General features: G+C 44.0%; 1 protein-coding gene across 2 annotated transcripts in view; it reads right to left on the bottom strand.

Moving 5' to 3' along the window:
- Positions 1-4677: 4677 nt before the first annotated feature.
- The window catches only part of hectd2 (HECT domain containing 2), a 24380-nt gene continuing 16003 nt past the window's right edge, over positions 4678-13054 (bottom strand). For both annotated transcript variants that reach the window (XM_062401297.1, XM_062401298.1), the window contains 7 exons: positions 12884-12977; positions 11548-11622; positions 9497-9584; positions 9097-9203; positions 7322-7437; positions 6321-6464; positions 4678-6192 (listed from right to left, as the gene is read on the bottom strand). In XM_062401297.1, coding sequence (XP_062257281.1) covers positions 6072-6192; positions 6321-6464; positions 7322-7437; positions 9097-9203; positions 9497-9584; positions 11548-11622; positions 12884-12977 — 745 coding nt within the window. In that variant the 3' untranslated portion in view covers positions 4678-6071. The remainder of the gene's footprint in view (positions 6193-6320; positions 6465-7321; positions 7438-9096; positions 9204-9496; positions 9585-11547; positions 11623-12883; positions 12978-13054) is intronic.

The following is a 13054-nucleotide window of genomic DNA, read 5'->3' as shown; positions in this document are numbered from 1 at the left end:
CTAGATTCATAACCTGCACTAGATGTATAACCTGTACTAGATGTATAACCTGCACTAGATTCATAACCTGCACTAGATATATAACCTGCACTAGATATATAACCTGTACTAGATGTATAACCTTCACTAGATTCATAACCTGTACTAGATATATAACCTGCACTAGATATATAACCTGCACTAGATTCATAACCTGCACTAGATATATAACCTGCACTAGATATATAACCTGTACTAGATGTATAACCTGCACTAGATTCATAACCTGTACTAGATATATAACCTGTACTAGATATATAACCTGCACTAGATGTATAACCTGCACTAGAATCATAACCTGTACTACATATATAACCTGCACTAGATTCATAACCTGCACTAGATGTATAACCTGCACTAGATATATAACCTGCACTACATATATAACCTGCACTAGATTCATAACCTGCACTAGATGTATAACCTGCACTAGATGTATAACCTGCACTACATATATAACCTGCACTAGATTCATAACCTGCACTAGATGTATAACCTGCACTAGATATATAACCTGCACTAGATTCATAACCTGTACTAGATGTATAACCTGCACTAGATGTATACCCTGCACTAGATGTATAACCTGCACTAGATGTATACCCTGCACTAGATGTATAACCTGCACTAGATATATAACCTGCACTAGATGTATAACCTGCACTAGATGTATAACCTGCACTAGATTCATAACCTGCACTAGATATATAACCTGTACTAGATGTATAACCTGCACTAGATGTATACCCTGCACTAGATGTATAACCTGCACTAGATATAACCTGTTCTAGATGTATACCCTGCACTAGATGTATAACCTGCACTAGATGTATAACCTGCACTAGATGTATAACCTGCACTAGATATATAACCTGTTCTAGATGTATACCCTGCACTAGATGTATAACCTGCACTAGATATATAACCTGTTCTAGATGTATACCCTGCACTAGATGTATACCCTGCACTAGATGTATACACTGCACTAGATGTATAACCTGCACTAGATATATAACCTGTTCTAGATGTATACCCTGCACTAGATGTATAACCTGCACTAGATGTATAACCTGCACTAGATGTATAACCTGCACTAGATGTATACCCTGCACTAGATGTATAACCTGCACTAGATGTATACACTGCACTAGATGTATAACCTGCACTAGATATATAACCTGTTCTAGATGTATACCCTGCACTAGATGTATAACCTGCACTAGATGTATAACCTGCACTAGATGTATAACCTGCACTAAATGTATAACCTGCACTAGATGTATAACCTGCACTAGATATGTAACCTGCACTAGATGTATAACCTGCACTAGATGTATAACCTGCACTAGATGTATAACCTGCACTAGATGTATACACTGCACTAGATGTATAACCTGCACTAGATATATAACCTGTTCTAGATGTATACCCTGCACTAGATGTATACACTGCACTAGATGTATAACCTGCACTAGATATAACCTGTTCTAGATGTATACCCTGCACTAGATGTATAACCTGCACTAGATGTATAACCTGCACTAGATGTATAACCTGCACTAGATATATAACCTGTTCTAGATGTATACCCTGCACTAGATGTATAACCTGCACTAGATATATAACCTGTTCTAGATGTATACCCTGCACTAGATGTATACCCTGCACTAGATGTATACACTGCACTAGATGTATAACCTGCACTAGATATATAACCTGTTCTAGATGTATACCCTGCACTAGATGTATAACCTGCACTAGATGTATAACCTGCACTAGATGTATAACCTGCACTAGATGTATACCCTGCACTAGATGTATAACCTGCACTAGATGTATAACCTGCACTAGATATGTAACCTGCACTAGATGTATAACCTGCACTAGATGTATAACCTGCACTAGATGTATAACCTGCACTAGATGTATAACCTGCACTAGATGTATACCCTGCACTAGATGTATAACCTGCACTAGATGTATACCCTGCACTAGATGTATACCCTGCAGCCATGGTTGTGGTCGTGTATGAACTGTGTCTCTGTCCCCGGAGGTTCCACGCCCCTGAACCAAAACAACAGGAAGTGAAGAGTCAACCCTAAAATCTCCCTCAGGATAAAATGAAGTAAGATTTCAATTGTTCTGAGTGATTCAAGGTCAGAGTGGTTTCCTCCTGATTCACTGTGAGAGGAGGAGGAGGCCTCACCTCCCCTCTGAAGGAGGAGAAATGACTCAGCTATAAAAAGCTGCTTGTGTAACACCTCTCTCTCTCTCTTTGTGTCTCTCTGTCTCTCTCTATCTATCTATCTCTCCCTCTCCCTATGTCTCTCTCCCTACCTACCTCTCTCTCTGTGTCTCTCCCTCTCTCTCCCTCGATGTGTCTCTCCCTCTCTTTCTCTACCTTTCCATCCCTCTCTCTCTGGCTCTCTCTCCCTATGTCTCTCTTTCTCTCTCTCCCTCTCTCCGTCTATCTCCCTCTCTCTTTCTACCTCTCCACCCCTCTTTCTCTCTCGCTCTCTCTCCCTATGTCCCCCTCTCTCTCCGTCTATCGCCCTCTCTCTCTGTGTCTTTCCATCCCTCTCTCTCTCGCTCTCTCTCCCTATGTCTCCCTCTCTCTTTCTACCTCTCCATCCCTCAATCTTTCTCTCTCGCTCTCTCCCCCTATCTCTCTCTCTCTCTCGCTCTCCCTCTCTCTCCGTCTATCTCTCTCTCTCTCTTGCTCTCTCTCCGTCTATTTCCCTCTCTCTCTCTCTCTACCTCTCTATCCCTCTATCTTTCTCTCTCTCTCTCTCTCGCTCTCTCTCCGTCTATGTCGCTCGCTCTCTCTACCTCTCCATCCCTCGCTCTGTCTCTCTGACTCTCCATCCCGCTCTCTCTCTCTCTCTCTCTCTCCGTCTATCTCCCTCTCTCTCTCTGACTCTCCATCCCGCTCTCTCTCTCTCTCGCTCTCTCTCCGTCTATGTCGCTCGCTCTCTCTACCTCTCCATCCCTCGCTCTGTCTCTCTGACTCTCCATCCCGCTCTCTCTCTCTCTCTCGCTCTCTCTCCGTCTATGGCGCTCGCTCTCTCTACCTCTCCATCCCTCGCTCTGTCTCTCTGACTCTCCATCCCGCTCTCTCTCTCTCTCTCGCTCTCTCTCCGTCTATGTCGCTCGCTCTCTCTACCTCTCCATTCCTCTCTCTGTCTCTCTTTCTCTCCATCCCTCTCTCTCTCTGGCTCTCTCTCTCTTGCATATTGAATGCATACTTTTGTTACGAATCCTTACATAATGTAAATGTTGGCTTAATTTTGAAAGATCACCTTACATTATGAATAGAATCGTTATATACGGTCTACGGAATAGACACAGACATTTATTTTGAAATGGATGCTCGGTTTAAAAGTTAAATTTGTCACATGAGAAACTCTATTATAGATATAAAACCAGTAGAACTGAAGAAGACTCAGTAAAGTCTCTGAACCCGTAACAATGACTGAAATGTTTCCTGTTGGTTCGATGACTGAAGTCAGACGTTGTGTTAATCAACTGAAACATCAGTGACTTGATTTCTCAACCCGTCGTGACTCAGGTGTTAACTCAACATCTGAATTCCATCTGAATTCCCATGATTACTCACTTCAACTGTCACAACTGTCACTCTGAGGAACCAGACACATCACAGAGTCTCTCCTCCATACGTCTACATTTCACAATAAGAAATCACTGACAGGAATGTGTGTGTGTGTGTGTGTGTGCGTTCATCAGGCCTCAGAGCTGAAAGAATTAAAGAAACCCTCGGCTCTGTGATTATTTCAGAATGTTAATGGGCTGTGAGCGCTGAGTGTGTTGTTCTGTTAAAGACACAACTGGTGGGGGGGTGTTGGCGGAGGCCATGGCCGACATGTTTCTGTTTGTTTAATCAACGAGAAGGTCGCTGGGTCCCGGCGTTAAAGTAGGACACCTCTCCACTGAGAGGGGGAGAGAGAACACATGGATGGGGATTCGTTAATAAAGTGTGTGTGTGTGTGTGTGTGTGTGTGTGTGTGTGTGTGTGTGTGTGGTGAACCTGCTTTATTTTCAGCTTCATTAGTGAAATTAAAGTTTCACAGATGTTTTTGTTTTTTGTCAAGTTGTCACTTCTAATTATCAACATACATTTTATATTTGACATAAATTTTGGTTCCATTCTTTTACTTAAATGAAACATTTGAGTGATTCCTCCGACTCTGGTTATTGATGTTCACGGTCAGAGTTAAATCACACTGATGTGAATTTGAACGATGTGTTGACGAGGCCTCAGAGTTCAAGTTAAAAGCGTTTGACCTTTTAAATCCTGTTCACTTCCAATGATTGAGCGAAGAGACGGATGACGATTCACTTCTTGTGGTGAAGCTGCGTCCCATCGCTGAAAAGTTCAAATCAAATAAGATCCTTTAATAAAAAGTCTAATTCTACAACGACCTTAACAAAACAAGAATCATGAAGAAGGTTGAAAATATTGAAACAAATTTTCTTTAAATTGTGTCTGTTCATTTCTTTAATGAAACTTTATTCACCTACAGTGTCTTGATGGTAAAGGTATTTTATCATAAGCTGTTCCAGTGTGACTGAACTTCACGGTGAGTCTGAGTTTCTTCAAATCAAGAACGAGTCAGTGGATCTTTTCCAGAGAGGAGCGACCCCTCGTCGACCTTTACTGCACAAACAGGAGTTAACACATCGGTTCAGTTCGTGATAGAAGACGTGAGCAACACACGCTTTAAAGACTTTACCTCAGAGGACACAACGGTTTCAGCTGTTAAATAATAAAAACACATCTGCACGTTTCAAATTCAAACATCACAACCTCTGAATCCGACCCACACACATCGAGCCCCTGTGTGACCCGACACAGTTTGGTCCCACACACAGGAAATGAAAACATTGACGTCCCACTGAGAAGCCTCAACGTCTCCTCCGTCCTCTGTCCGTCTTCAGGAGGACGAGACGTGAACGTGTCCAGAAGACCTTGTCAATCAGGAGTCTGTCTCCTGCAGCGCTGGACGAGGTCAAAGCACAGAAACGACTCCTTCAGTGGACGACTGGCCCAGATCCTGTGAGGGGAGGTTCTGCAGCCAGACCAGTTCCAGACCAGTTCCAGACCAGTTCCAGACCAGTTCCAGACCAGTTCCAGACCAGTTCCAGAGCGTTGCTTGGTTACTGCTACTCGTGCATCGCTAGGACCTCAGACACGTCGCCCAGGAAACGTCCTCGAGGACAGAGACGAGGACAGAAGACCGTGGATCAGAGTTCAGAAGCTCTGAGGCCTCGTGAGAACAGACGATTAAACAAGATCAAGAATTATCACAACATCATGTTCATCCTTATCATCTGCTGACGTTTAAAACTACAAACTTCACTCAGGTGAAAAACTGTTGAAAGAAATGATAATTAAAAAATCATCAATATGGACTGACATGAACATTAAAGAGCAGTGAGCTGTCAATCAACCGCTCTGCGTCAGTCACATGATGTTTAAAAGATAAAACCTTTCTGCTGCAGCCGTCACTTCAGGTCAACAGGCGGCCATGTCGGAAAATAAACTATTCACATGGAAATCCACATCTCGTGATTCTTCTGCCACAAACTGGAACATGAAACATATTTAAAACCCCGGTGACATCATCAGAATCCACACAGACCAGACTCTGACCTCTGACCTTCGTCTCTCACTTCCTGTCGCATCACTTCAGAGTAAAACTCATTCGTCGGAAAACTCGTTGATTCTTCTTCTGAATGTTTTTACTGAGTCAAAAACAATAATAATAATAACTGAGAACACAGAGGGAGTTACAGTCGCTGCGTCGCTCAGAGGATTTCAATATTTGAACAATTCACTTATTTGACCCGATTCTGAGGCTGACACAGATTTCTACTAATTTATGAAACTGAAAACTTCTATTGTTCTATTTCTACATGTGATCGAAGTGACTTGTGTTTCTTCTGTTTGTCACTCTGATCCACCGTGTGTGTGTGTGTGTGTGTGTGTGTGTGTGTGTGTGTGTGTGTGTGTGTCACTCCAGGCCGAAGCCCTCTGCGTTGGAGATGGCGATGGTGAGTTTGTGTTTCAGCTCCTTCCTGGTGCGGTACGCCGGCAGACCGATCTGATTGAAGCAGGTGTGAGAGATCGGCAACCTGACGAGACAAAGAGAGAGAGCAGGTGATGACTCAGCAGTTTTCATTGAGCAAACAGACACGTGACTCCTTCTCTGGAGCGAGAGCCGAGGTGAACTCTGGACTCGGCTCCGTGTTCCAGACCCTACCAGTCGATGGGGACGTCGATCTTGGAGATCTTGAAGTTGAGGTCGGCCATTCCTCCGACTGGAACACGGTCACTTCCTGTGGCGAAGTGCAGGAGCTTCTTCTGCAGCTCGAGAGGGAACGACAGGACCACGTCCCAGAAGCACCTGGGGCAACACACACACACACACACACACACACACACACACACACACACACACATTAGAGACAAAATAATCAAATAAGAAGCAAGTCATTTTGAATGAAGTGATGTAATAACACAGATTTCTCAGGTAAAATAAAAAATTCACAACAATGGGCGAATCTGAAAAGAGAACGAAGCTCGACTCAGAATCTGTGGATTGATTCACAGGTCGAGCAGATTCTGATCAGTGGGTTGTGTTTCTCATCACAAATACACACACACAAACACACACACACAAAAAGCTCTGAGGTTGTGTAACAGGCCTGCAGCTGCTTGTCGTCAGCTGTCAGCACCGTGCAGAGTTACTTTATACTATTGGAGACTGGTGTGTGTGTGTGGGGGGGGGGGGGGGGGGGGGGGGTGCAGACCATTTTTCACTCATCACTGACTCTCAATTGAAAATAAAAAACAAAGTCAGTTTCTCACGGAGGAAACATCAGAAGTGGAACTCGATGTGATTTGTGTCATCGGTGCTCGTGTCACCACAGTGGATCTGGCTCCTTGGGGCTTTAATGAAATGTCTGTAACATATTTTGGTCAAAAAACCACAAGGATCATTTAGAACAGCTCCTTTTCACCCTGTCTGAAACAGCCCTCCTCAGATTGACCTGTTTGAGTGCCCTGCCCCCCCCCCCCCCCCCCCCTGGAGTTATCATTATATGTCCCCTTTAAACTTTGTGAGTCCTTCAGATGGAACCTGTCGTCAGCAGGAAACACGAAACAGCATCACAACCACACGAGTGAGGCGTGTGTGAGAGGAAGCAGAGGTCAGGTGATGTGGTCACTTCCTGTTCACAGCAGCGAGTGGCGGCGTCTTACCGAACCGTGGCGTCCATCTTGTTGTATCCTTCATACTGAGCAGCTCTCTGCAGCGCACTCATGTCCAGGTCCGGGCTGCCGCACACCAGCATCTCCACCTCCTCCGGCCGCAGCAGCTGCACACACACAGACACACAACTCAGAGAACACACAACTTGTGTCTGTCTGACAAGGGTCTGTGGCTGAAGGAACATTCAACACAGCATTCAACTGATCTGAGGTCAGCCACGAGCACGCTGCCTTAAAACACAACACTGGCCTTTCTGCAGGATTTACACAACAACAATAACTTGTGTGAGTAAAGCCAGAATAGAAACAGGAAGTGCTGCAGCTGATAACACAACTGTGTCAGGAAGACAAGTGTGTGTGGGGGGGGCAGTGAAAGTTATGAAAAACTGAAATTACATAATTTACTTCCAAATGAAGGGTGACATTCTCTGGGGGGGTTACAGTTTATTCATTATTTCTGGCTGCACTGACACAAACACACTCTCACACACACACACACCCACACAGATGATTCTGTCTGACTCTAAATCCGGGAAGCCGACACAGACACACACAAACAAAATGAACACACCCACAAATAAACCACAGACGAGCCTCATCACGTCCGTCAGACATTGTGGACGTGACTGAGGGATCGAACACACATACACAGTCACACACACACACACACACACAGTCACACGCAAACACAGTCACACACACACACACACACAGTCACACACATACACACACACACACACACACACAGTCACACACACACAGTCACACACGCTTTCCCTTCATCATAGTGTTTTTATTTTATTTGACTTATTCAAATTATTCTTATTGAAATCAGCGAAGGACCCGACCACAACAAAAATATACACAATCATATCACTTTGAATTTACTTTTTAAGGATATTAGGTTTTGTAATGTAGTTTTCTGTCCTTTATTTTAATTGATTAATTAACTTTTTCTGTGTGATGATGTCTATTGTTTTTATTTCTGCTCGTTGTGTAACAGCTGTTGTTCAAGCTGCTGTATTAATAAAGTTATTATTGTTATTAACAGAGCAGCTGAGAAAAGATGGAGGATTCTTTCAGTACAAGTTATCAGTTGAAGGAAGTTATTAGTTTGATTTATTGAGTTATCCTTTAAATAGTGGTTTATTATGTGCAGAGCTGGTTTCAGTCTTGAGCTCAGAGCCGCTCTGACCTACTTGCTGCTGATAGAGCGTCTCATCTCAGACACTCAGTGGACACGTCCTCCTGATAAACCTGGAAGGTCAGAGGTCGATCAACGAAAAGTGAATTCATGAAATCGTGTCTGATTGATGAGCATCCCTGAAAGATGATATGAAATGTGATAATCAATACGCTGGATGTTGTGGACTTGTGCTGCTGTGTGTACACGGGGCCCGGCTGGAATTTGAGTCGAAAGCTTTTTATCAGCCAGAGCAAACATTTGAGGAGGGAAGACGACAAACAGGGAAATCACCAACTCCAGTTTCTGGAGCGACTTTGAGCTTCGTCCATAGAGCTGGTCTTTGGTTCCACCTGTGGGAACCTCTGTTGCTCTGGATTGTTATAAGAACGCAGATGAAGGATCTGAGGAAATGAGACGGGACAATCGCACCAACACGTTGTTTATCTGCAGCTCCTGAAGAACTGAGCAGCATCATGTGACATGTTAGTGACCTGCAGGGGGAGCACACGTCACTGAGCAGCTTCACTTGCACACACACACACACCTGACACACACACACACACACACACAGTGGACTCACCATGAGTGCGTCGGAGGCACACACACTGTGGAAGCCGTGGTAAAAGGCAGCAAACTGTTTATAAATGGATTTATTCAACAGGAAGTCGACGTAGAGCTGAACGTACTCTGAAAGAGAGAGAAGAGAAACAGGAGGCTTAATATCCCAGTACACACACACACACACACACACACACACAGACACACACACACACACACACACACACACAGAAAATTTTATTTAATAAGAGATATAAAGAGTCTAACGAATTGAAGCAAAATATTTTAGATCGCCCCCTGGTGGCTGGCCGCAGTATGGGTCATAAACCCATAGTCTCTGTGATGGAGACTCTTCATAAAGTTTCAATTTGTGATGGTTTATTAATCCAACGTGACTCAACGTGCTGCCGAGCGAGTCTCACCCTTCCTGTTCTGCCTGGTCACAGGAATTCTGTCTCCTCCCGGCTTCAGGTTGTAGGACCTGACGACGCCCATCTCCTCCTGGAACACCTGCGACACACACACACACACACACACACACACACAGACCATGAGTGAGCCTTTAGTGTGTCATCATGGGTAACCATAGCTCCACCCGTCATGCATCAATCAGCTGTGAGACTTCAGACGTGGTGTTTAATCAACTTTCTCTAGCAGCTCCATGGAAGAATTTCTCTGAGTGAGGTTCTTACAGGAGCAGCAGAACAAACAGGAGGGTTGAAATAAACTCAGAGTCAATAAGAACACACAGTGATGAACACACACAGTGATGAACACACACAGTAATGAACACACAGAGTGATGAACACACACAGTGAGGAACACACACAGGGGTCGGTGGGTTCATGTGGCACCGGCTTGTGACCGAGGTTCATAGCTCCGTCCTCAGGGTGTAAGTTACACCTCACCAGGACCTTCACACAGGGGCTCTTCATATGTACTCACGTATTCCAGTTCATACGTGACCCCTGCTGCGTCAATGGATATCCCAACACGTGTGTCACATGTTACACAAAACACGCTGATGTCACAGAAAGAGAAGCTCTGTCATGCTTTACATGTCAGTGCAGCTTTTGTGACCTTTAACACAATTTAAAGTTTTTTACAGAAAATGATTTTACAGTGAACTTTTGTTAGTGTGTTGATTATTGAACTGATTTAAATCATCTGCAGCCGTGACTCAGCTCATGTTAACTAAACACAAGAAGCTCCATAGAACACGGCTCAAAGTAAATATCAAAGTTATGAATTCATACAGAAAGAGTTTGATCAACGAATAAAGAAAATAGGATTATTAATCTGTCATCTGAATATTTAAAGGCAGAGTTAAAAAGTCTCTGTGAAGAGAGAGAGCTGAAGTCTGGGAACGATCAGAAAGAAGAATCAAACCATACGATTCTTCCAAAGTTGTTAACGAGCTTCGAGGTTAAGTGGGTGTGTCAGAGGTGTCGTCCAATCAGCAGTGACGCGTATATGAACTCCGCCTTCTTAAAGAGACGCAGCAGTTTCACATCAACTGAAGATGTTCGGAACTAAAGACTGAAACATCGGGTGTGTTTAATTAAACACGTATTTAATTGATTCAACAACAACGACAACAATGAACCTTTTCAGCTGCCGTAGTCACAACTCGTGTGTATCACAACACTGTTAACGCAACATGTTTACGTATAAATAACTGTTTTGCTACGCGGCCCTGAGGACGACATTCCCTCAACGCCCTGGAAGTGGTTGACCAATCACAACAGAGAGCACCAGCCAACCATTCAGAGCAGACTGGGCTATATCAGGAGGGGGGGGTCCTTAAAGAGACAGGAGCTAAAACCAAGAGAGTGAGACAGAGGCTGAAAAGAGGAGCTGCAGCATTAGAGGAACATTAGAGACTGAAAACATTTCTCAGTGATAACGCTCATTAAAATAATCAACATGAATATAAACGACCAAGATAATAAACTGAACTCTACGACAGCCGGGGAGGAAAAGTAGGTCATCTTCTAAATTCAGCTCCATCAAAACAGCACAGCACCGTGTGTGTGTCTGTTTGTGTGTGTGTGTATGTGGTTGTGTGTGTGTGTGTCTGTGTCTGTGTGTGTATGCATGCTGTCCAAAGATTTATAAAGTTCTCACATCATCATCTACATAAATCAGACAGGTCAACTCAAGAGAAGATAAATTAAGTCAACTCTACAAACTTCAATGAACCAATAATGAGACAACAACGACAACAACAACAGTGTCACAACTCAATAGAAACTGAAAACTGGAACCACAAAGTCGTGAATCACAGGAAGTTCACGGTGTCTTCCTGTTCCTGAGTTATGGCACAAAAAGTGTTTCAGCATGATGACATCACAGTCACATCCCGACGAGCTCCGAGCAGAAAGATCCATTCTTAAATCCAGAAGAACTCCAATGTGAGCTCACAGCTGGGAACTCAACCACCTGGGTTCTCCATCTTCAGTGAGATGTTTACCTGGAACGTGAGGTAGAAGTCGTCCTCCACGTTCCCCTCGTAGCTCAGCAGCTCTCCCAGACCGTGAGCCAGCTCCTGCAGACACACAACAGGTCAGAGGTCGCTGGGTCCAAACCAGAGTAAAGCATGGGACAGAAAACTCATTCATTCTGTAACATGTCCCTCTCTACAGAAGATCACATCTACAGGAGATTATTGTAAACTTCTTACATTCTATTCATTCAATTAACATTTAGATCTTAAGTTTCCTGAAATATTCATTCATTCAGTGTGACTGGTGCATTTGTTGGATAACGTTTGGTTGGAGTTTGTTCCTGTCAATGTTTCCAGGCCTCATAACTGATCTCCTGCTTTAATGTGAGCAGAGAGAGAGAGAGAGAGTGAGTGTGTGTGTGTGTGTGATTCTCTGCCACAGCAGAAGTAGATGTATGGAGTTCAATGCCTTGCTCAAAGGCAACAATGTGGGTTAGAATCTGTTGTTGCTTTCACCTCATCCTGCATCTTACAGCCTGGTGGGTGGAGAATATCGTCCTGAGACTTTTTACATTTGTATATTTCTGTTCACAGGAAGTGAAGATAATGAATCAGCCTTCAGCTGTCAGTCAGTCACAGCTCAACACAACAGACAAACTGCATCTATGACAAAACACACACAGACACACAAAACATATCGTGTTCAGATAAAACAGGTCTCCTCTCTTCTCTAAATTCAGCATCGGACCGACAGCAGCTTGACTCCGTGTGAGAACAGAATGTACAGCTGAGATGTACACATGAGGACAGTGTGTGTCTGTGTGTGTGTGAGAGAGAGAGAGACAGAGAAAACAAAGTGGTGGAAATGGTTGAATCAGCTTCACATCTGGAAATACTCAACATCTGAAACTAAACGTTTTAACTCTAGAACTTTTCAGCCGTGAAGAGTTTGACTGAAGACTTGAAGTCAGTTTGTTCAGAGAGAGAAACGTGAAGAGGAAGAGGAGGAGGACAGACGATGACATCACAGAAGATGACATCACAGACGGGACCGGACAAAACAAACGCACAAACTACACACATAAATATCAATATATCAATATGGAGTGAGGGTTGCAGAGGAAACATGTAAAGTTTACGGAGCTGAGTATTTGGTGTTGGACTCGCGAGTGAACACAGACTGTAACTGTTTGACTCTGGCTCCCTCTGGTGTCAAAGGAAAGAAGTGTCGTTACATCTTCACATGAACAGACTCACACGTGTTGATTCTTTACTGTCAACACACAAAGTAACACACTGACTGTGACACGTTAAGAGAGAGAGAGAGAGAGAGAGAGAGAGAGAGAGAGAGAGAGAGACCCACTGGCATGATCTGCTGCAGGTCGTCCAGGGTGGCCGGCGCCATGCCCACCAGGGCGTTCTGGTCACATGGCGCAGTGGGCGGAGCTAGGAGCTTCCTGTAAACACATACAGTATATGAATATGAGACAAACTGGGAATATGAGACAAACTGGGAATATGAGACAAACTGGGG

Source organism: Platichthys flesus, chromosome 12, assembly GCF_949316205.1.
Source record: "Platichthys flesus chromosome 12, fPlaFle2.1, whole genome shotgun sequence".
Lineage (NCBI taxonomy): Eukaryota > Metazoa > Chordata > Actinopteri > Pleuronectiformes > Pleuronectidae > Platichthys > Platichthys flesus.
This window is presented reverse-complemented; position numbering and strand designations above follow the sequence as displayed.